This window comes from Bos indicus, chromosome X (assembly GCF_029378745.1).
Source record: "Bos indicus isolate NIAB-ARS_2022 breed Sahiwal x Tharparkar chromosome X, NIAB-ARS_B.indTharparkar_mat_pri_1.0, whole genome shotgun sequence".
NCBI lineage: Eukaryota > Metazoa > Chordata > Mammalia > Artiodactyla > Bovidae > Bos > Bos indicus.
Genome location: NC_091789.1, coordinates 80474334 through 80500204, shown reverse-complemented (window position 1 = coordinate 80500204; position 25871 = coordinate 80474334). Strand labels below are relative to the sequence as shown.

The window sequence follows — 25871 nt, the reverse complement described above, 5'->3', positions numbered from 1 at the left end:
CCACCAGGCTCCTCCGTCCATGGGATTCTCCAGGCAAGAGTACTGGAGTGGGTCGCCATTTCCTTCTCCATGATAACACCATACAAAAAAAAAACTCAAAATGGATTAAAGACCTAAATATTACACCAGACACTATAAAACTGTTAAAGGAAAACATAGGCGGAACACTCTTTAACATAAATCACAGAAATATCTTTTTGGATCTACCTCAAAGAGTAATGAAAATAAAAAATAAACAAATGGTACCTAATTAAACCAAAAAGCTTTTCAACAGCAAAGGAAACAACAAACAAAATGAAAAGACAACCCACAAAATGAGAGAAAATATTTACAAACAGTGCAACTGACAAGGGATTAAACTCCAAAATATATAAAGAGCTCATTGCAGCTCAATAACAACAACAACAAAATCAAGAAAATGGACAGGAGATCTAAATAGACATTTCTTCAAAGACATACAGAAAGCCAAAAAGCACATGAAAAGATAATCATATTCATTAATAATCAGCAAGACACAAATAAAAACTACAATAAGGTACTACCTCAAAACCATCAGAATGGTCAGCATCAAAAATTCTACGAACAATAAACGCTGGAGAATGAGTGGAGAAAAGAGAACCCTCATATACTGCTGGTAAAAATATAAACTGGAACAATGGAAAACAGTATGGAGTGTGCTCAAAAAACGAAAAGTAGAGTTACCAAATGATCCTCAATTCGATTCCTGGGCATATACTCAAAAACTAAAATTCAAAAAGATACATGCATCCCTATATTCACAACAGCACTATTTACAACAGACAAGACATGGAAACAATCTAAATGTCCATTGACAGATGAATGGATAAAGATGTGCTACACATGTACACAATGGAATATTAGTCATAAAAAGAATGAAATAATTCCATTTGCAGCAACTTGAATGGACCCAGCGATTATAGTAATGCTTTAAGTCAGAAAGAGAAAGACAAATATCATATATCACTTACATGTGGAATCTAGAATACAACACAAATGAACACATCTATGAAACAGAAACAGACTCACAGACAAAAGAAATTTCTCATTGTCAAGGGAGAAGAAGGAGTAAAGAAAAAAAGGATTGGGAGTTTGAGATTAGCAGACTCAAACGATTACATATATATATATATATATATATCAGATGGGTAAAAACCAAGGCCCTATTGTATAGCACAGGGAACCATATTCAACCCTGTTATAAACCATAATGAAAGAATATAAAGAACAAGATAAATATGTATAACTGAAACACTTTGCTATATATCAGAAATTAACACAATTTCTGTAAATATATTAAATTTATTCTGTATATATTCTGGAAATATACTAAATTTCACTGAAGTTTTTTAAAAAGGATTTAAGTACTGAAACAAGCTACAGCATGGATCAAAATTGAAAACATGCTAAAGATTCCATTCATAAAAAGACACATATTTACAAATCTTTTCATATGAAATGTTCAGAATAGGCAAATCCATACACAAAGCAGATTACTTTTTGCCAAGAAATGAGAAGCAGGAAGAACGGGAAATGACCAAGGGCCATAGGGTTTCTTTCTGGAATAGTGGAAATGTTCTGAAATTAGATAGTGGTAGCAGATGCACAACTTCGTGAATATTCTATAAATCCCCTATATTCTACACTTTTAAATGGTGAATTTTGTGTTATCTGAATTCCATCTCAGTTCTTTAAAATTCTCATTATATCCTATTGTTATTTTATATTCCCCTAAAGCGTGGCTTAAAGCTCAACATTCAGAAAACTAGGATCATGGCATCTGGTCCCATCACTTAATGGGAAATAGATGGGGGAACAGTGGAAACACAGTCAGACTTTATTTTTTGGGAGCTCCAAAATCACTGCAGATGGTGATTTCAGCCATGAAATTAAAAGACACTTACTCCTTGGAACTAAAGTTATGACCAACCTAGACAGCACATTAAAAAGCAGAGACATTACTTTGCCAAAACAGGTCCGTCTAGTCAAAGCTATGGTTTTTCCAGTGGTCATGTATGGATGTGAGAGTTGGACTGTGAAGAAAGCTGAGCACCGAAGAATTAATGCTTCTGAACTGTGGTGCTGGAGAAGACTCTTGAGAGTCCCTTGGACTGTGAGGAGGTCCAACCAGCCCATCCTAAAGGAGATCAGTCCTAGGTGTTCATTGGAAGCACTGATGCTAAAGCTGAAACTCCAACACTTTGGTCACCTCATGTGAAGAGTTGACTCACTGGAAAAGACCCTGATGCTGGGAGGGATTGGAGGCAGGAGGAGAAGGGGACAACAGAGGATGAAATGGCTGGATGGCATCACCAACTCAATGGACATGAGTTTGAGTGAACTTTTGGAGTTAGTGATGGACAGGGAGGCCTGGCATGCTGCGATTCATGGTGTTGTAAAGAGTCGGACACGACTGAGCAACTGAACTGATTGAACCGAAAGCTTGTTGGCTGCAAGGGCACAGAGGCGAGGCCAAGAGGAACTACCCCAGGCCCGAGGCTGGGGGCAGCGGCCAAGAGGAGCTACCCCACATCCAAGGTAAGGAGCAGGGGCTGTGCTTTGGTGGAGCAGCGGTGAAGAGATACCCCACATCCAAGGTATGAGAAACCCCAGGAAGATGGTAGGCACGAGGAGAGGGCATCAGAGGGCAGACAGACTGAAACCACAATCACAGACAACACGTCAATCTGATCACATGGACCACAGCCTTGTCTAACACAATGAAACTAACCCATGCCGTGTGGGGCCACCCAAACCGGACGGGTCATGCTGCATAGATCTGACAGAATGTGATCCACTGGAGAAGGGAATGGCAAACCACTTCAGTATTCTTCCCTTGAGAACCCCATGAACAGTATGAAAAGGCAAAAAGATAGGATACTGAAAGATGAACTCCCCAGATCAGTAGGTGCCCAAAATGCTACTGGAGATCAGTGGAGAAGTAACTCCACAAAGAATGAAGGGATGAAGCCAAAGTAAAAACAACACCCAGCTGTGGATGGGACTGGTGATAGAAGCAAGGTTCGATGCTGTAAAGAGCAATATTGCATAGGAACCTGGAATGTTAGGTCCATGAATCAAGGCAAAATGGAAGTGGTCAAACAGGAGATAAAAAGAGGGAACATCGACATTCTAAGCATCAGCAAACTAAGATAAGATCGACTGGAATGGGTGAATTTAATTCAGATGACCATTAAATCTACTCCTGTGGGCAGGAATCCCTTAGAAAAAATGGAGTGGCCATCATAGTCAATAAATGAATCCAAAATGCACTATTTGGACGTAATCTCAAAAACGACAGAATGATCTTTGTTTCCATGGCAAACCATTCAATATCACAGTAATCATAGCCTATGCCCCGACCAGTAACGCTACAGAAGCTGAAGTTGAACGGTTCTATGAAGGCCTATAAGACTTTCTAAAACTAACACCCAAAAAAAGTTGTCCTTTTCATTATATGAGACTGGAATGCAAAAGTAGGAAGTCAAGAATCACCTGGAGCAACAGGAAAATTTGGCCTTGGAGTACAGAATGAAGCAGGGCAAAGGCTAATAGAGTTCTGCCAGGAGAACACACTGGTCACAGCAAACACCCTCTTCCAACAACACAAGAGAAGACTCTACACATGGATATCACCAGATGGTCAATACCAAAATCAGAGTGATTATATTCTTTGCAGCCACAGATGGAGAAGCTCTATAAAGTCAACAAAAACAAGACCGGGAGCTGATGTGGCTCAGATCATGAACTCCTTATTGCCAAATTCAGACATAAATTGAAGAAAGTGGGGAAAACCAATAGACCATTCAGGTATGACCTAAATCAAATCCCTTATGACTATACAGTGGAAGTGAGAAATAGATTTAAGGGACTAGATCTGAGAGACAGAGTGCCTGATGAAGTATGGACAGAGCTTCATGACCCTGTACAGGAGACAGGCAGGGATCAAGACCATCCCCAAGAAAAAGAAATGCAAAAAACAAAATGGCTGTCTGAGGAGGCCTTACAAATAGCTGTGAAAAGAAGGGAAGTGAAAAGCAAAGGTGAAAAGGAAATACATACCCATTTGAATGCAGAGTTCCAAAGAATAGCAAGGAGAGATTTAAAAAAAAAGCCTTCCTCAGTGATCAATGCAAAGAAACAGAGTAAAACATCAGAATGGGAAAGACTAGAGATCTCTTCAAGAAAATTAGAGATACCAAGGGAACATTTCATGCAAAGATGGGCTTGATAAAGGACAAAAATGGTATAACAGAAGCAGAAGATATTAAGAAGAGGTGGCAAGAATACAAAGAAGAACTGTACAAAAAAGATCTTCACGACCCAGATAATCATGAGGGTGTGATCACTGACCTAGAGCCAGCCATCCTGGAATGGGAAGTCAGGTGGGCCTTAGAAAGCATCACTATGAACAAAGCTAGTGGAGGTGATGGAATTCCAGTTGAGCTATTTCAAATCCTGAAAGATGATGCTGTGGAAGTGCTGCACTCAATATGCCAGCAAATTTGGAAAACTCAGCAGTGGCCACAGGACTGGAAAAGGTCAGTTTTCAATCCAATCCCAAAGAAAGGCAATGCCAAAGAATGCTCAAACTACTGCACAATTGCACTCATCTCACACGCTAGTGAAGTGATGCTTAAAATTCTTCAAGCCAGGCTTCAGCAATATGTGAACTGTGAACTTCCAGATGTTCAAGCTAGTTTTAGAAAAGGCAGAGGAACCAGAGATCAAATTGCGAACATTTGCTGGATCATGGAAAAAGCAAGAGAGTTCCAGAAAAACATCTATTTCTGCTTTATTGACTATGCCAAAGCCTTTGACTGTGTGGATCACAATGAACTGTGGAAAACTCTGAAAGAGATGGGAATACCACCTGCCTCTTGAGAAACCTGTATGCAGGTCAGGAAGCAACAGTTAGAAATGGACATGGAACAACAGACTGGTTCCAAATAGGAAAAGGAGTACGTCAAGGCTGTATATTGTCACCCTGCTTATTTAACTTATATGCAGAGTACAGAGTACATCATGAGAAATGCTCGGCTGGCAGAAGCACAAGCTGGAATCAAGATTGCTAGAAGAAATATCAATAATCTCAGATATGCGGATGACATTACCCTTATGGCAGAAAGTGAAGAAGAACTAAAGAGCATCTTGATGAAAGTGAAAGAGGAGAGTAAAAAAGTTGGCTTAAAGCCCAACATTCAGAAAACTAAGATCATGGCATCCGGTCCCACCAGTTCATGGAGAATAGATGGGGAAACAGTGGATACAGTGGCTGACTATTTTTTCTGTGCTCCAAAATCACTGCAGATGGTGACTGCAGCCATGAAATTAAAAGACGCTTACTCCTTGGAAGGAAAGTTATGACCAACCTAGATAGCATATTCAAAAGCAGAGACATTACTTTGCCAACAAAGGTCCGTCAACCATAGTCAATGCTATGGTTTTTCCAGTGGTCATGTATGGATGTGAAAGTTGGACTGTGAAGAAAGCTGAGCGCCGAAGAATTAATGCTTTTCAACTGTGGTACTGGAAAAGACTCTTGAGAGTCCTTGGACTGCAAGGAGATCCAACCAGTCCATTCTAAAGAATATCAGCCCTGGGTGTTCTTTGGAAGGAATGATGCTCAAGCTGAAACTCCAATACTTTGACCACCGGATTCAAAGAGCTGACTCATTTGAAAAGACCCTGATGCTGGGAAAGATTGAGGGCAGGAGGAGAAGGGGACGACAGAGGATGAGACGGTTGCATGGCATCACTGAGTCAATGGACATGGGTTTGGGTGGACTCCAGCAGCTGGTGATGGACAGTGAGGCCTGGCATGCTGCGGTGCATAGGGTTGCAAAGATTCTGACACGACTGAGCGACTGACTGAACTGAAAGTACAATATGCTGCTATACTCCAGGTACAACATGGTAATTATTAAGCTAAAACAATCTCAAATGTATTAAAATTTACACATGCAAACACCCATATAGATATACATATACACACTCACACAAACACAAATTGATGGATGTATCATATTTTTCCAGAGGAAATAAAAACCTTCTTAGAATGGTCAGTATTATTAAATACTATGCTAAGAAGGAAGCAAAATTTTAATCAGCTAGTAATCTAGATTAGTTATCCATGCGTATTGAAAAAACAAACACATCTTAATTAATAGAATACTAGTAGAGTTGTTTTTGTTCCATGGCTAAGTTGTATTTAGTAGTGTTATGAAAGAATAATAGTTAGCATTTATGGAGCACTTACTATCTGTAAAATAGGCATTATTTTATAAGCCCTTTAATCTCATTTAATGCCCACAATAACCAATAAGGGAAATAATAATGTTAATTTCCTCATTTACAGTTGACGAAACTGAACCACAGAGTATTCATACAAATAGGAAGTATAGTAAAGCTAGGAGTTAGATTGAGGCAGTTGGTCTACAGAACCTCATAACTACTACACTACAACTTTCCACCACAGCAATGAAAAATTACAGTTCCCTGGTGGTCCAGTGATTAACAATCTGCCTTCCAATGGCAGGCAGTGGAGGAAACATGGGTTCAATACCTGATCAGGAAACTAAGACCCCACATGCCATAGGGCAACTACTGAGCCCATGCATACTACAGCCCATGTGTTATAACTAGAGAGATGCCTGTGCACACTGCAAGGAAATATCTTGCATGCTGCAATGAAGATCCTGCATGCAGCAACTAAGACCTGATACAGCCAAATATATAATATTTTTTTTTTTTAAAAAGGTGTTTTTGCACACTGAAAGTCCACCTACTTCAGAACGTACAATTCAACTATATATAATGTTTATATACTATTTTTAAATTAATTATTTTAAGAGTTCCAAATCAAAATGTTAAATATTTTACTTAACTACTATGCCCTGGTGGCTCAGACGGTAAAGGATATACCTGCAATGCAGGAGACCGGGGTTCGGTTCCTGGGTGAGTAAGATCCCCTGGAGAACGGAATGGCAACCCACTCCAGTACTCTTGCCTGGAGAATCTCATAGACAGAGGAACATGGTGGGCTACAGTCGCAAAGAGTCTGACACGACTGAGTGATTTTCACTATTAATAACTGAAAACTTTCTACAAATAATTTGAAGCATGGTTATTAATTCCTAAAATTTTTGAAAAAATAATCTATTTACCTTGTTCTGGGCCGTTGTTCATCTTCAGATTCACTAACTTCTTCACTAACTCCAGATTCCTGAAAATCAGAATCTTCAGAATCTTCACTACTCACTTGAATAAAAAATATTAAAGGTTATTAAGCGCTTTCTAATAGAAATTCAATTTGCTGTAAATAACATAACATGAACACTTAAGAGTATTATGAGAATAGTATCTCTAGTACATATGACATCATACAGATTAGACCAGTTAATGACTCAATTGGTATTTATAAAAATCCAAGTGAAAACCAAGTATGGTCATAAAACTATGATTCTACATTAAAATATATTAACTGTATGTAAACTGACAAAATGAAAAATTATCAGTCAATACAAGGATTCTGGTTATTTTAAGCAAGCTAAGTAGGCTGGCCAAGGTGAACTAAGGGTGATAACAGACTCTTTGCCACTTGTAACAACTGAAAACTATGGACAGAATACATAAATAAACAACCTAAGGACTCGGCAAAGGGAATAAGAGTAGGCAGATTGGGGACTGAAATCAAAACTTAAATAATGATCCTCATAAAATTGTGTGGGAGGATGAAAATCATGTTTGTTTGTTTGTTTTTTCCCCACTCCTTTCCTGGTTTTGACAGGAAGGCGGGCTGAATTGCAAATTATGCAAAGGGTGCTGACTGCAAAACTCTGGGAGAACCTCATTTCTAGCCACAGAACTGGGAAAAAGGAGCTGAGTCCTGCCTATCACAAGAAAATAAGATGAATACCTAATTTTATTTTTTCTCTCCAAAATTTTATTTTTCTGTACCAAAATTGCCAGTAAGACACAGGCACCTAAAACCCCAGAAGAATACCTGTATTTTTCTGGTCAGAGCAAGGCAGGCAGGGGAAATACAAGATAACCCTGGACTATCTTGTGGTACCAGAAAGTAAAGCATTTCTCAAAAACTGATGGGGATATATTCAAAGGATACATGATGCAACTTGAAGAAGCTCCCAGCAACCAAAGCTGGAACAATCTGAGCAATAAAATGAAAACCTGGATTGTAACTCATAAAATAAAATAAAACATCTATATGTCCATATTAATATAAGTAATGTGATAAATAGATAAATAGGGGGAAACAACTCTTCCTAGAAGTAATGAAAGAAATTGTAAATCACCACTTAAACATACAACACAATAAAAACTGCTTAGGCAGCTGGATGCTAAAATTAGTGGGTAGAAAGAAGTATGAGAAATGGAATATCTGCATTGTCTCGAAGTAGCTCTCTATAAGATATTTATTAAATACGGACAAAAAATAGGGTTTTTTTTTAACAGAAGAAGAAGTCAGCAGATACCATCTTCAGTAACTTAATCAGGTTAACAATACCAATAAGAAACATATTGTTATCATACACACTCAGTACAACACATCAAGAAGGATTCAATATAACTTGCAGTACTCTTGTCACAATGTCTAATAACCTAAATCTAACCATAAGTAAACACTAAACAAATACATACAGATCGACAGTCTAGAAAATAACTGATCAATGCTCTTCAAAAGTGTCAAGGTCATGAAAGAAAAGATAAAGAAACTGTCACAGACTGGAGTAGATTAAGGAGACAACTGAATTCAATGTAGGATCCTAGACTGGATTCCAAAGTGGAAAAAGAACACAAGTGGGAAAAATAATGATAACCAAATAAAATCTACAGTTTACATCAGAGGTCAGAGATCTGATGGTATTTTCAACTTTATAGGCTGGAAGGTCAATGTTGCAGCCACTACTCAACTTTCTCACTGTAAACACATGAAAGCAATAACTGAGTAAGTATGACAGTGCACCAATAAAACTATTTATAAAAACATGAGGGTCAGATTTACCTTTCAGGTGTAGTTTGTCAAACACTGGCTGAATTAATAGTATCGTATCAATGTTAATTTCCTGGTTTTGATTATTGTGCTATAATAAGTATAAGGTGTTAAATTAGGAAAGCTAGGTAAAGGGTATTAGTTCAAAATAAAATATTTTTAGAATATCTATTATGATCTGACATCAAAATCAAAGGTCTGGTCTATCTTTAAAAACACAGACAAGCATAATTAATATAAAGACTAGTTATGGAAGAAGAGGAGAGTGAAGAGTTACTGTTTAGTTTCAGTTTGGGATAATCAAAGAATTCTGGAGACAGACAGTGTTTATAGTTGCCCAATAATGCAAATATATTAATGCCACAGAATTGCTTCAAACAGTTAAAAATGGTTAAAAATTATGTTATGTGTATTTTGCCACAGTAAAAAAACAAACAAAAAAATAATAATAAAGGAGTTCTCTGGTTGTCCAGTGGCTAAGATACCACACTCCCAATGCAGGAGGCCCAGATTCAACTCTGGTCAGGGAACTAGATCCCACATACAACAACTAAGAGTTCACACGCCACAACTAAAGATTTCATATGCTGCAAGGAAGATCGAAGATCCTGGGTGCCATAAGTAAGACCTGCTGCAACCAGATAAATAAAAATATTATTAAAAAAAAAAAAAGAACTGCTAAGCAACTGGGACTTTGGGAGATCAAGATGTCCACATGCACACACAAATTCTGTGGTTAAATACAACTTTAAGCCTAGTATTAATTTTTCATCAAATATGTTATTTTGAAAATGTTCACACCTACCAAAAATTGGAAAGAATCACCAAATGAACACCTATATCCCTTCTCTTGAATCCACTTAAAGTAGACTTGCTTTACCACATTTGCTTTATTTCTGTATAAATATATGCACATCCTTTTTCGCCCTGAACCATTTGAAATTAAGTGCTGATATCATGACACTTCACCCTTAAGTATAAGGGCACAATTCTACATAATTAAATATCATTATAATACATACGCAAGATTCGAACTTGTAAAGAATAATATTGCATAGGAACGTGGAATGTTAGGTCCATGAATCAAGGCAAATTGGAAGTTATCAAACAGGAGATGGCAAGAGTGAACATCAACATTATAGGAATCAGTGAACTAAAATAGACTGGAATGGATGAATTTAACTCAGATGACCATTATACCCACTACTGTGGGCAGGAATCCCTTAGAAGAAATGGAGTAGCCATCGTGGTCAACAAAAGAGTCTGAAATGCAGTACTTGGATGCAATCTCAAAAATGACAGAATGATCTCTGTTCATTTCCAAGGCAAACCATTCAATATCACAGTAATCCAAGTCTATGCCCCAACCCAGTAACGCTGAAGAAGCTGAAGCTGAACAGTTCTATGAAGACCTACAAGACCTCTTAGAACCAACACCAAAAAAATATGTCCTTTTTCATTATAGGGGACTGGAATGCAAAGGTAGGAAGTCAAGAAACACCTGGAGTAACAGGCAAATTTGGCCTTAGAATACGGAATGAAGCAGGGCAAAGGCTAATAGAGTTTTGCCAAGAGAACACACTGGCCACAGCAAACACCTTCTTCCAACAACACAAGAGAAGACTCTACACATATATATCAACAGATGGTCAATACCAAAACCAGACTGATTATATTCTTTGCAGCCAAAGATGGACAAGCTCTATACAGTCAGCAAAAACAAGACCAGGAGCTGACTGTGGCTCATATCATGAACTCCTTATTGCCAAATTTAGACTTAAATTGAAGAAAGTAGGGAAAACCACTAGATCATTCAGGTGTGACCTAAATCAAATTCCTTTTGATTATACAGTAGAAGTGAGAAATAGATTTAAGGGCCTAGATCTGATAGATAGAGTGCCTGATGAACTATGGACGGAGGTTCATGACATTGTACAGGAGACAGGGATCAAGACCATCCCCATGGAAAAGAAATGCAAAAAAAGCAAAATGGCTGTCTGGGGAGGCCTTACAAATAGCTGTGAAGAGAAGCGAAAAGCAAAGGAGAAAAGGAAAGATATAAGCATCTGAATGCAGAGTTCCAAAGAATAGCAAGGAGAGATAAGAAAGTCTTCCTCAGCAATCAATGCAAAGAAATAGAAGAAAACAACAGAATGGGAAAGACGAGAGATCTCTTCAAGAAAATTGGATATACCAAGGGAACATTTCATGCAAAGATGGGCTCAATAAAGGACAGAAATGGTATGGACCTCACAAAGGCAGAAGATATTAAGAAGAGGTGGCAAGATACACAGAAGAACTGTACAAAAAAGATCTTCACGACCCAGATAATCACGATGGTGTGATCTAGATGGTGTGATCTAGAGCCAGACATCCTGGAATGGGAAGTCAAGTGGGCCTTAGGAAACACCACTACGAACAAAAGTAGTGGAGGTGATGGAATTCCAGCTGAGCTATTTCAAATCCTGGAAGATGATGTTGTGAAAGTGCTGCACTCAATATGCCACCAAATTTGGAAAACTCAGCAGTGGCCACAGGACTGGAAAAAGTCAGTTTTCATTCCAATCCCAAAGAAAGGCAATGCCAAAGAATGCTCAAACTACCACACAATTGCACTCATCTCACATGCTGGTAAAGTAATGCTCAAAATTCTCCAAGCCAGGCTTCAGCAATACATGAACCGTGAACTTCCAGATGTTCAAGCTGGTTTTAGAAAAGGCAGAGGAACCAGAGATCAAATTGCCAACATCCGCTGGATCATGGAAAAAGCAAGCGAGTTCCAGAAAAACATCTATTTCTGCTTTATTGACTGTGCCAAAGCCTTTGACTGTGTGGACCACAATGAACTGTGGAAAATTCTTCAAGAGATGGGAATACCAGACCACCTGACCTACCCCTTGAGAAACCTGTATGCAGGTCAGGAAGCAACAGTTAGAACTGGACATGGAACAACAGACTGGTTCCAAATAGGAAAAGGAGTACGTCAAGGCTGTATATTGTCATCCGGCTTATTTAACTTATATGCAGAGTACATCATGAGAAATGCTGGGCTGCAAGAAGCACAAACTGAAATCAAAATTGCCAGGGGAAATATCAATAACCTCAGATATGCAGATGACACCACCCTTATGGCGGAAAGTGAAGAGGAACTAAAAAGCCTCTTGATGAAAGTGAAAGAGGAGAGTGAAAAAGTTGGCTGAAAGCTCAATATTCAGAAAACTAAGATCATGGCATCTCGTCCTGTCACTTCATGGGAAACAGATGGGGAAACAGTGGAAACATTGTCAGACTTTATTTTGGGGGGCTCCAAAATCACTGCAGGTGGTGACTGCAGCCATGAAATTAAAAGACACTTACTCCTTGGAAGGAAATTTATGACCAACCTAGATAGCATATTGAAAACAGAGACATTACTTTGCCAACACAGGTCTGTCTAGTCAAGGCTATGGTTTTTCCAGTGGTCATGTATAGATGTGAGTTGGACTGTGAAGAAAGCTGAGCCCTGAAGAATTGATGATTTTGAACTGTGGTGTTGGAGAAAGCTTTTGAGCGTCCCTTGGACTACAAGGAGATCCAACCAGTCCATTCTAAAGGGGATCAGTCCTGGGTGTTCTTTGGAAGGAAGGATGCTAAAGCTGAAACTCCAATACTTTGGCCACGTCATGCGAAGAGTTGACTCATTGGAAAAGACTCTAATGCTGGGAGGGATTGGGGGCAGGAGGAGAAGGGGACGACAGAGGATGAGATGGCATCACCAACTCGATGTACATGAGTTTGAGTTAAGTCCAGGAGTTGGTAATGGACAGGGAGGCCTGGCGTGCTGCAGTTCATGGGGTCGCAAAGAGTCAGACATGACTGAGTGAGTGAACTGACTGACTGATAGTACATGAGAAAAATAACATGAACCTACTATAATCTACTATAAAGGCAATCACTGCATTCTTGAAATTACCACGAAAATAACTTTTACATATTTTTTCAAATTTAGGTGAAAATGTTCACGTTACACTTGATTTAATAATTAAGCTATTAGCTTCTGATTTTTCCCTATTGCCCATCATAAGTTTCCAGACAATATAGAGACACAAGAGTTTGCAAAACTTGGAAAATGGTGCAATTCCGAATGTAGTGTCAATCTCTATTACATTAATCTTTATTAGAAACGTAAATAAGATAGAATTTTAGTTTACTTCCTTCTACACAAAAACACGAAAAAAAAAAAGTTGGATTATAAGTTACCCACAGAAAAGGACAGTGGAAACACAGGTCACAGAAAACTTGGGTTTCAATAAAACATTTCAAATGTATTTGGCCCACAGTTGCTGCCAACACTACTATTTAGTTGCTAAGTCGTGTCTCACTCTCTGTGAAGCCATGGACTGTAACCCACCAGTCTCTTTTGTCCATGGGACTTCCCAGGCAAGAATACTAGAGTGGGTTGCCATTTCCTTCTCCAGGGAATCTTCCCAACCCAGGGATCAAACTCATGTCTCCTGCTTGGCAGATGGGTTCTTTATCAATGAGCCACCTGGGAAGTCCTATTTGACCTAGTAAACGAATCTATATTCCTGAGCTAATAAGCCTCAGAGGCAAAATTAGTATTTCTCCTTTTGAAGATGCACGGGAAATCATGCTGTTTTCTAATATGTTAAATCACTCAGTTCCTTTATAGAATCTGAAAGACCAGCTTGTAGTCATGTTGCAAAGAAATTTATGAAAAATGCATTCACCAAATGAGGTACTATTATTTATTTGTTTACATGAAAATGTCCAAGGCATATTAAGTATATGCGTGTGTGGGGAAGGGGTACCTTCCTCCTCTTCTTTAATAGATAGCTGTTGTCCCATAGCCCTTTAAATGCTCAGGATTGCAAGATTCTTTCCCTAGCCTTCTATTTGTACAACATTACAGCTCTGCTGGGTAATCTCATTATTATACATATACTAGGACAACTGAACTTGACATCAACTATGGCAATATCCTCCAAATAGATTCAAAGCCTTCAGCTCAGTTCAGCCGCTCAGTCGTGTCCGAGTCTTTGCAACTCCATATACTGCAGCACACCAGGCTTCCCTGTCCATCACCAACTCCCAGAGCTTCCTCAAACTCATGTCCATTGAGTCGGTGATGCCATCCAACCATGTCATCCTCTATTGTCCCCTTCTCCTCCTGCCCGCAATCTTTCCCAGCATCAGGGTCTTTTCAAATGAGTCAGCTCTTTGCATCAGGTGGCCAAAGTATTAGAGGTTCAGCTTCAGCATCAGTCCTTCCAATGAATATTCAGGGTTGATTTCCTTTAAGATGGACTGGTTGGATCCCCCTGTAGTCCAAGGGACTCTCAAAAGTCTTCTCCAACAAAACAATTCAAAAGCATCAATTCTCCACTGCTCAGCTTTCCTTATGGTCCAACTCTCACATGCATACATGTACTGGAAAAACCACAGCTTTAACTAGATGGACCTTTGTCAGGAAAGTAATGTCTCTGCTTTTTAATATGCTGTCTAGGTTGGTCATAGCTTTTCTTCCAAGGAGCAAGTGTCATTTAATTTCATGGCTGCAGTCACCATCTGCAGTGATTTTGGAGCCCAAGAAAATAAACTCTGTCATAGTTTCCATCATTTCCCCATCTATTTGCCATGAAGTAATGGAATTGGATGCCATGATCTTAGTTTTTTTAATGTTGAGTTTTAAACCAGCTTTTTCACTCTCCTCTTTCATCAAGAGGCTCTTTACCCCCTCTTCGCTTTCTGCCATAAGGGTGATATCATCTGCGTATCTGCAGTTATTGATATTTCTCCTGCTTATTGGATCAAAGCCCTCAGTCTCACAGAATAACAGGCAACTAATCTGACCATATTACATCCTTAGTTGAAACCTTTCAAGGGAACAATGAGTGGCTGTACTGAAGTTATGAATCTTGAATGCTGCTAATGAATGTCTTGTGCCTTTATCTAGGTGCTGAACATGTTCATCTAGATTTCCACTTACAGAGACTTCCCTGATGGTCCAGTGGCTAAGACTCCATGTTCCCAATGCAGGGGGCCTGGGTTCTATCCCTGATCAGGGAACTAGATCCCACATGCCGCAACTAAGAGTTCAAATGCTGCAACCAGAAAAAAACTCTGCTTGCCACAACTAAGACCCAGGGCAACCAAATAAATAAATAATTTCTCTAAAAGCTGTCCACTTATGAAATATATGCTTTTCTGTATATATATATACCTTAAACAGCTTTTTAAATAGTGGCACCTCTCTGTGAATATACTAAAAAAATACTGTACACTGTAAGCAGGTAAACTGTATGATTTTAAAATTATGTCTCAATACAGCTATGATATAAAAATAATTTTTAAAATTAAAAATTTTTTTTAACTTTTCAAAGGCTCTCCATTCTATAGAGCCAATGTACTTCTCAGATATTTCCAAAAATGCTTTCTTATTCATAGTGGCGTTAATCTGCCTGACAGGAATTGGGTAATAAAGTCTTCAAAGTCTGTCCCAAAGAAGAATAAACTTTCTTTGAACTTCTTGTTAGCCAAAATCCTCAGGAAAAGTTCACATTTAATTGCTCAATATATATTATTTAATATGAGAATGCTCTCCACCAACTCTCAAGTAAAATGAACACACCACAGAGATGTACCATATTCACTCTACAGCCTCATGTACCCATGAGTCCACTGTCAAGTACTCCAATTTGAGGAACAGGCTTACAAGGATCTACAGTATCTGATCTCTGTCTTATTGGTCCAGCCTAATTTCCTGCTGTTCCTTTCCTTACTCCCTTCTATATTCCAGCCATACCACATGAATTGCATCCCCTCCACCATGTGCTAAACAATTTGCAGAGGTTTTTAAAACTTTTTCCCTGCTTATATTATAAATTTTAACAACAAATCTACCTTCTCCCCATTTAGAACTTTATCTGCTGGATGAAACTCTCCATCTTTGTCAAGTCTTCTCTGTTGATAACCCCAACCCCTAAGAAGCTAAAGAAATCCTCTTTATGCCACATCTTAACTTACATTTGTTACACAAGACAACCTTCATGGTACTACAAGTTCTTATAATACTAATGTCAGTAATTCTTATTAAACCTGTGACTACCAAAACTGGCTACATATCCAAATCATTTGAGAGATACTTTTAATACGTATGGATACCTAGGTTCCCACCACCATCAATTATGCTTCAATTGGCTAGAGGTGGAGCCCTGACATAGGAAGGTGTATTTTTAAATCCCCCAAGTGTTCTGCATGTGTAGCCAGGTTGAAAACTATCATATAAAACAGTGATTTCTTTTTTTTTTTTTAAAACAGTGATTTCTTTATTCATTTTATATCCTCAATGTTTACCATGATGTTGGAAACATGTAACTAACTCAGTGCAGAAAGACACAATTTAATGTAATAAAAAATTAATCTGGCTACATGTAAGTTTTACACATAAGCTTGCATAAATCTATCCAAATTAACTATATCTTCTATCTTTCCTCAGGAAAGCATTATTTCTTCCTATAGTTACAGACAGTCTTATATCTTCCACATGACCTTAATGCATATTTTATTTATTGTCATATTTATCTTTTTAATCTAGATGTATATGACTGCTAAAGGTCAAAAATATTCTTTGTCATCTCTCAAGTTTCTGGGTTACCTTCCCACTCTAAATTCTTTATTTCACTCTCAGAATAGCTGTTGTCAGTGTGCAGACACTCACCTAATATAGGTGGTCAATTGTTGGAGCAGGTATGTTCTTTATCAGTATGAACCAGTACGTTGTTCACTATCAAAATTAAAATATCTTACCCTTCCTTCTATTTCTGCTTTTGGCTTCTTTGTGCTCTTTAGGCTTCATCTTTTTTTCTTCTCCAGATTCTCCATCACTCAGAGTCAGCTTGTGTCTCAAAAGCCTATGTCTGTATCTTGGCTTCTTAGATTCTTCAGAATCTGAATCTGATTCAGAAATGGCTTGATTTTTTATTTCTAAATGGAGAAAACAAATCATTAAAACCTTCAGCCTTTTTTCCTTTAAAATGTTGTACACCTACATATTCTGTTTGTAGATAATTATCATGATTTATGGAACTGATCAGAGCTGCATACTTACCTTGTTAAATTGTTGATACCAAGCAATCTCATACATCACACTTGATCTATTACTATCATTAAGTAGCAATGAAATATCACCAATATACATTTATAGATTTTTAAAAGGTAAAAGATATTTTGCTTTACAACCCATATATTTATTGGCAGTGACTGACAAAATTTGCACAATTATTACCAGATATTCAAAAGGATTAATGGTAGCAATGTTTTAAACGTTGTAATAAACTTCAAACATATATTATTAAGAGATTTCATGGTCAGTCTTCAAAGACTGAACTGGTCAAACAACCAAATTATGACATCCTATACTTCTCTCTGGCTTCCCTGGTGGCTCAAATAGTAAAGAATCTGACTGTAGTGTGGGAGACCTGGGTTCAATCACTGGGTTGGGAAGACCCTGGAGAAGGAAATGGCAACCCACTCCAGTATTCTTGCCTGGAGAATCCTATGGACAGAGGACCCTGGCATGCTACAATCCACGGGGTCACAGAGTTGGATACGACTGCAACTACCATTTCACTTCACTTCACTTCATTTCACGTCACACTTCTCTCTGGGGAACTCACCCTCATCTCCAGGGTTTTCTTCATTGTGTTTTCCAGTTCTTTTCTTCCCTTCTTCTGACTCATCTGAAGATCCATCCTCATCAGAGGAAAGATTGGCTTTAATTTCTTCTAAAAGCATCTTCTTGGCAATTCTCGAGAATAAAAAGACAATAAAAACTATATATTTGGTGGTCAAGTATTACAAATTAAAAACAAATGGAATTATATATATCAAAATAGAAATAATTTTTTCAATAGATTTTTATTATAAATAAGTCTATCAAAGTCTATTTTAATTTAAAGTACTAACCAAAACTTTTGAAAATGCTCTTAGCACTGATTTTCTCCCAGTTCTATTCAATTTCACAATATACTTAAAAATCTCAGGGATGTTTCTACAGTTTTCACCAGTTGCAACTTCATGCTGGATATCCTTCCAATCCTCTACTTGCTCTGCTGCCACCATCTGACAACTACAGTATCAGACAGGCCCACAATAGTAAATCAATTCATTCAAACAAATGGCATTTCAACACAAAACTCCACATGAAAGGATTTATTCAACAGTAAAACATATTCTTAGAAAATCAGTGTCTAATAAACCACTATTGTGAAACAGTGCCTCAAACTAGTGAATAACATTTTTGGCTCTTAAATTTCAATTTAGTGCATAAATTCTTCTAATCAAATGAAAGTATACAACATATATTACAATACTAAAGCAATAAAAAATCCCTAATAATATTCAAACTAAGGCAGAAAAGGGGCAAGAGTGCTATTTACTATGTACATAGTTAAAGAACACAAATTACTATCAAAAAGTTTTTACTTTCCAAAAAAGTAAGATAATGCATTAGCCTAAAGCATACCAAAATTTTTCCGGATGCTCCTCAAAGACCAATTTGCCAACAAAAAAATAAACTGCTCAAAGCATGAGAAAATATTTAATACCATCTTATGTTAAAATAAAATATATTCCTAATAAATTTTCATGTTTGCACTAAAGGAAGATATCAAAAAGTGTAAGATAAAAACAATTTTTGTGTAAGATGAGGTAATTTGCACCTTTAGATATAAATTCATAAATCAGAATAACAAAGGGAAACCTTATATAAAGGCTCAAAAGTTGGCATGATTCTTGGTTTTCCCTGAACTAGCTTCTATATGGATAAACATCTACTCTGTAATCATGAATGACTCTAGCTCAGTCAAAATCTTGGAGCTAGAATTAAGAGACTTTTGTTATTTTTAAATTTGAAATTATTTTTATTTATTAACATGAACTCACATTAAATCAAGAATTCATTCAATGGTAGGAGGTGTTAATGTATGTTAATGTTTTCTTAATTTTATTTGAAAGACAGATTGCTCATTGCAATTTATATTCAAAGATATATAGCAAAAGCACCTAGGCAGACTAAAGCAAACAAAATAGCTAATCACTTTCATAAATGCTGATATGCCCTTTGGTCCTTCCTTCCTAAACAGATAGATAAGGAACATTTAGACAACAGAGAGAGCTACACAAATTGCAAGAGGAAACCACAGATGAGTTAGCTTTTCTGAGGATTTCTAACTTGATTTGCATTTTAATTAAGTGGAGATTAGATCATTCCAATTTAAATCCTACTAGAGTTGCACTGGTGGCTCAGATGGCAAAGAATCCACCTGCAATGCAGGAGACCTGGGTTCAACCCCTGGGTTGGGAAGATTCCCCTGGAGAGGGGAATGGCAATCCACTCCAGTATTTTTGATTGGAAAATCCCTAGGACCAAGGAGCCTGGCGGGCTACAGTCCATGGGGTCACAGAGAGTTGGACACAACTGAGAGAGACTAAGTTTAAACTTCTACATCAGTGGTTTCCTAACTGTACATGGTTTGGACTGTACATAGTAAAGGTTTTTAAAATGGGGACAACTTACATTTTGCCAAGAAAAAAAATTAAACCCAAATATCATTTATTTCATCATTTTATAAAGTATAAACATACCCTCCACAAATTAGGAGACAGTTTCAAAATAAAGAGTGACTCTTTAATTAAAAGCATCCTTCTGGAAAAACTCTCTAAAATTATCTTTTATACATACCACATCATCATTTCCCATGAACAAGGAAAGACTTTTTCAAGCCAATTTGAGTAAAAACACAGATTTGGAATGAATAAGTGTATGTGCACGTGTGTGTACACATAATATGAAGCACTGGATACTAGGTTATAAATAGAAAAACACAGTTTACGTGCAGTTACAAGATCTTATATCACCATTTGAGTGGTATAATAATAGCAAACAAGAATACAATTATTAATTTAGTTACTCTAAAGGTTAGTTCAATCACCTGATTTTAGTTTGCATTTACAAGTTTAAAAAATGTCATAAGCTCCATATAATCTATAAAGACTTGGTTGTTAATTTTAGGAAACCACATATTTCTTCTTTCGAACTCTAGATTCCTAGTAAGTCTACTAAATGAAAAGTCAAAACATGTAAACTTACAAATACTAAAATTCTAGGCTGTCATGAAAAAACTAACATGAAATACGTAAGATAATAAGATTCTATACCAACTGAAAAATCACACAATAAATCATGGAAAATGAAATGAGATCTGCACACTGAAGAATTACTTGATTTATCAACAACCTTCAATAAAGTCATAATATACAGAACAATTACAGATACTTTAGATGCAAAAAAAATTATAGAGAATGCTCATTCTTCTCCAAACTGAAAGTTATACAGAGTAATGGAGATTCCCTAAGCTTTACCTTACTAAGATGTTTTAGATTTGCCTTTTGAGCAAAGGAAAGCCTAATGAGTAGCCATATACATTAAGCCCTAAAAAGAATAATAAGATAATTTTGCATAAATAATGGCTGATGGCTTAAGTCCAATAGGTCAAAGACTTAATGTATCATACAACTAGCCCATCACATAACCTACAACTCAAAGTTAGAACTTAATTTGAAAGACCCAAGGGCTGAGGCTGACCTTCAACCTGAGTATTTAAACATGTTGAGGTGAGATGTGTCCCGTCTACAAAGCCTGCAGTGAGATTCTTTAAGGGAAACTCCACTACATTAACTCTTGAGTCACGGGCCACAGAAACTTCAAGGACATCATCACTTGAGAAACAGCTCAGGCTGGGAAAGCATCATTTTGGAGGCCTCAGCTAGACCCATGCTGGAATGCATGTGATGGATGTATAGTCATGATCCCCAGTTGATTCTGTTTGCTCTGAAGTTTCCTTTCTTGAGGTTTTCCAGGATGTTTCTGAGAAAATCATCCAGGCAACAAGGTACTGCCCCTAGAATCTCAATACTCAACACAACATCTTGGGGCAGGTATAGCATGCAAAGCAGTCACAACTCTATCAGAAGCATCAGAGGCACTAGTTGTGCCACACTTGTGGCAGAAAACCTGGCAGAGCCAGAAGTAATGGAGCTACTTCCCCATTTTCCTGAAAGGGAAGGAAAGGAGATGGGAAGAAAGCAAAACAATATGGAAAGGAGGGTAAAAACCCACAAACAATGATCAGAAGTGGTAGCATAAAAGAATAAATAATAGAACCTCAAAACTCAAACAAGCTAAGTCTTCTAAATTACATAATGAATACCAAGATAAGATAATGCCTTATTATCCTTGCACCACCAGCTACTAAAATAAAGCAAAAATAAAATAAGGAATGAAGCCAACAATGCAAAGACAAATGAGCAATCACACAGAGAGCAAGCGAGCCAAGAAAGCCTTTGGCAATTCTGATCCTTCCTAGAAAGGAAATTAGTAATGCCTCTTGTTTAAGCACTCAAACAGGAAAAGAAAGTAAAGCACCTCTTGGCTGGTAGAAAAATTGATAATTCAAAACACTCGGTTTCTTAAAAAGGAATAATCAAGAGAATCTCTTGCACCAGGGAATTTTAGAGAAACAGCCATTACAAAAGCAACACAAAATGTTAGAGCTGAAGAAAGGACCTCAGAGTCCAAGTTTGTCATTTCATAGATGAGGAAACAGGCTTAAAAAGGGGAAATGACTTGGCCAAAGAAACAAAGCTAATAAGTGGCAAAGCCAGAAGTACAATCTAAGCTCCTAAATCCCAATCTGCTACTAATTTTACTATGTTAGTCTATATTTTCTACTTATTCACTACTACTGTGCTAATTAATGAGTGCTTAGGGCAATACACTAAAGTCACATTCTTAAAGATATCTCACTGATTTTTAAGTTTTCACTAATTTTTAAGATTATGTATTTAGAAAATGAAAGAATTAAAGCTTTCATTTTTAAAGATTTAAAAAAAGAGTTGTAAACATCTTTCATCTAGCATGCACTATCTCTAAAATACCGATAGACCATTTCAGATATCCCCAACAATCTAATGTCTTTATCTTTCAAGAGATTCTGAAAATAGGGTTGAAGAAAATTACTAAATGAAACCACATTTTTATTTTTTTTTTTTGATGCTTTTGATTTTATTTTATTTTTAAACTTTACATAATTGTATTAGTTTTGCCAAATATCAAAATGAATCCATCACAGGTATACATGTGCTCCCCATCCTGAACCCTGCTCCCTCCTCTCTCCCCATACCATCCCTCTGGGTCATCCCAGTGCACGAGCCCCAAGCATCCAGTATCATGCATTGAACCTGGGCTGGCATCTCGTTTCATACTAAATGAAACCACATTTTTAGAAGGCCAAAATACTGTGGATCCATACACAAAGGTGACAAATTAATTTTTTTTGCATTCTGTGCATAATATCACAAAAGAATAGTTAAAACAGAGAATTCTGAATAAGATTATAGTTTTAGAGATAAAAAACAACTGTCTAAGTAAATGCAATACTAAAACAACACACCATATGTAAAAGGTTGATCTATAAAACAATTCAAATAACTACAGTCAAAAAATGTTGAATAAATAAAATTTCTCACAATAAAAATTTTTTTGAGAACAGGGTGAGGAACACATATCCCTCTAGTATGGAGGGACGCTTTGTTTTAACAAATATTATATACTTCAGGTTGAGAATAAAAGATAAACATTTCATAGAACTACAAAGGAATTCCTCATCTTCAAAATCTGTATTAGTATTTTTTTAAACTCTGGTTCAAAATTAGCTTTCTTTTTTGGTCACTTGGCTAGGCTTGAATCAAATCCAACCCCACTGCAGTGGAAACAGAGTCCTAATCGCTGGACCACCAGGGAAGGCTCCAAAACTGATACTGGGTTAAACCTGAATGAACTTTTTGACCAACCCAGTATCTTGATATGACCCTTTCTATGAAAAAAATATAACCAAGGCATAATCATCTATACCTAAAGAGAGTGCTATTCGTGAGTTAACGATGAAATCACTAAATAACCAAAAAGCTAAACAACACCTTGAAATATTTTAGTCACATGTTCTATAATGTTTGCACTTAATGAAAAACATCACCGTTTACTTAAAATTAGTATCAAATAACTTTAAAAAAATCTTAGGAGTAGAAAGATAAAAGCTGTATGAAATTAAGAAGTCAAAGTTTATTAACAATTTATACATGGGCTCAAATTACAAAATGTGTATTTCCTGATTTTATGTAAAAATCTAAGCCAATTTTAGAGAAAATTTTAATAAGAAATTTATTAACATTGATATTAATTTAGGAAATTTGATCATACTAAAGAACTAGTTCAATTTTTTTATATTCAATACTTGAAAAGTAAAATCAAAGAATTTGCCTTAATTTTATTTTCAAAATCCAAAGACTATATAGTCATAAAGATGAACCGTTTTTGCTCACCCTAGAAAATCCAAACTCTCTCTTTTTTGGGGAGTGGGGATGGGAGCTTTTTCTCATTTTCTGAAAGTCCCAATATCACCAAACAATAGAAAATAGAAAAAAAGGCTGAACATAAAATGTTTATATCTCAGGTAGATTATATCTAGTGGCTAGACCACCTGTATTATACTTGACTTACAATACTTACCTGCACTGGAAAGACAAAGCAAATTGAAAAAAAAATTGCCTTAAAATTGCCAGATATTTAAAACCCTTATTCAAACATAAAACAAGTAAAATACTCATTTAAAACCTATCTTTGTTTTTAAAGCTCAATGAAAACTAAAGCAATTTTGCAAATCAAATAGGAGCACTATGAAAAAAAATTCACAGAAAAAAATTATTGCAGTTTAGCAAATTTGTAGAGAACAGCTAAAGACATATATAGAAGATGAACATTTGTAAACGTGCTTAAAAAAGAAACCAAAGTCGTATGTCGAAGGGACTTGACATATATTAGAGCCAATAATCTTTGCTGAAGCCAAGTAAACAATCATCACATATCTTTATTAGAATGAAAAATATCCAGGAATCATTAATCACTTCCCAAAACATGCTTGATTAATAGCACAGAGCCTACATCAAGAGGATACACCAAGCTAGTAGGGGAAAAAAATAATCATTTGTATGTTTTCCAGTCTGAAAAGCAAAGTAGTACCAAATGGTATAACAACTGGAAAAACTAAGGCTACAACGTAGTCCCACAATAATGAAGCAGAAATTCTATTAACAATGGGCAATTTCTTTAAGCAATCTCCACATCAAATTTTGCTTCTATGAAAAAAATTAGCCCCACTGAGAGAAATTATGAGAAAAACTATGCAATATTAGTCGACCTAACTAAGCATTTTTCTACTATAAAGTAAATATTAATATATATATGTGTGGCAGCAATGGCACCCCACTCCAGTACTCTTGCCTGGAAAATCCCATGGACGGAGGAGCCTGGTAGGCTGCAGTCCATGGGGTCGCTAAGAGTCAGACACGACTGAGCAACTTCCCTTTCACTTTTCACTTTCACGCACTGGAGAAGGAAATGGCAACCCACTCCAGTGTTCTTGCCTGGAGAATCCCAGGGACGGGGGAGCCTGGTGGGCTTCCGTCTATGGGGTCGCACAGAGTTGGACGTGACTGAAGTGACTTAGCAGTTAGCAGAGGATATACATATAAAAAGCCTCAATTTTAAGCTAATTTTGGATTTAAAAAATTTGCAGGTTTAGGAAAAATTCTGACAATCTAGTTTTTTTCCTTTAAAAGCTCAATTTTAAATTTTTTCCACACCCTGTAAAAAATACAAATAAAGAATATTCTGAAAATAATTCTTTTGGAGGTGGATGGATTCTTCAGTGATAGTTTAACATGCAACCTCTAAAGAAAAGCCTGATTTAATAATCCTCAACACCATCACTATTGATCTTAAATACACTACTATGTTATGACTGAGGCTAATTCACAGTGCAGGTATGAAAACAAACATTAAATATCCTTTTAATGAAAGAATCAATTTAAACCCATTTGAAAGGCAACATTAACATAATGGCACATTCAAATAAATGACTTTAAAATTACATGTATAATTTAAATAATCTAACAAACTGATATCATTTTCCCTTCCAAAAGTATATAAAGTCTGTTATAAAATCTGAATTAAATTCTGTTATACAAAATTCAAAATATAAAGTTCATCTATTTATATTTTTTCTAAAAAGCTGAAACAAAAATTATAAAAGTTAAACTGTTGCTCAACCTATAACTTTTATCACTGTTTACTAAATGTAATTAAATAGAAATTATTTTACAAGTTAGACCACTCTATCTCACAATAGCATACATTTACTTTTGAATACGAATGATACTATATAATAGCATGCTAAAATAACAAACTTATTTATTCACACCTACTAAAATATTCAGGACATGATTAAGTTCTTTAAATTACCTCAAAACCTACTATAACTTTAAAATGAAAAAGATAAATTATAATGAAATCTGTCATAAAACTTTGACACACATAGGTAAGTATATATGCTATATATGAGAACATATGTTTTAAGAATTATAAAGTATTCACTTCCTCAATTTCAAAAATACCAAAACATTGTTAACTATAAACTAGCTTGCATATCTTGGCTCTAACAAATTGTTTCAACTCTCATGAAAAGAGCGATTATAATAAAAATTAAATGCTTGAACAAGAAAAAAGTTTTATAGACATTTATTGCATCCAAATAATTAACCATTTGCATTAATACACTATTTACTTGTCCATAAATATCAACAGTGAAAACGTGTTACAATACTGCTAAAAAGGCAAAGCATATGAAATTTATACACAATTGTGTACAAATTTATACATCAT

At 36.4% G+C, this 25871-nt stretch overlaps 1 protein-coding gene across 7 annotated transcripts in view; it reads right to left on the bottom strand.

The window, feature by feature from the left end:
* Positions 1-25871, bottom strand: part of ATRX (ATRX chromatin remodeler) — a 285985-nt gene that overhangs the window by 141040 nt on the left and 119074 nt on the right. For all 7 annotated transcript variants that reach the window (XM_019955726.2, XM_019955722.2, XM_019955724.2 and 4 more), the window contains 3 exons: positions 17710-17840; positions 16841-17017; positions 7185-7278 (listed from right to left, as the gene is read on the bottom strand). In XM_019955726.2, coding sequence (XP_019811285.1) covers positions 7185-7278; positions 16841-17017; positions 17710-17840 — 402 coding nt within the window. The remainder of the gene's footprint in view (positions 1-7184; positions 7279-16840; positions 17018-17709; positions 17841-25871) is intronic.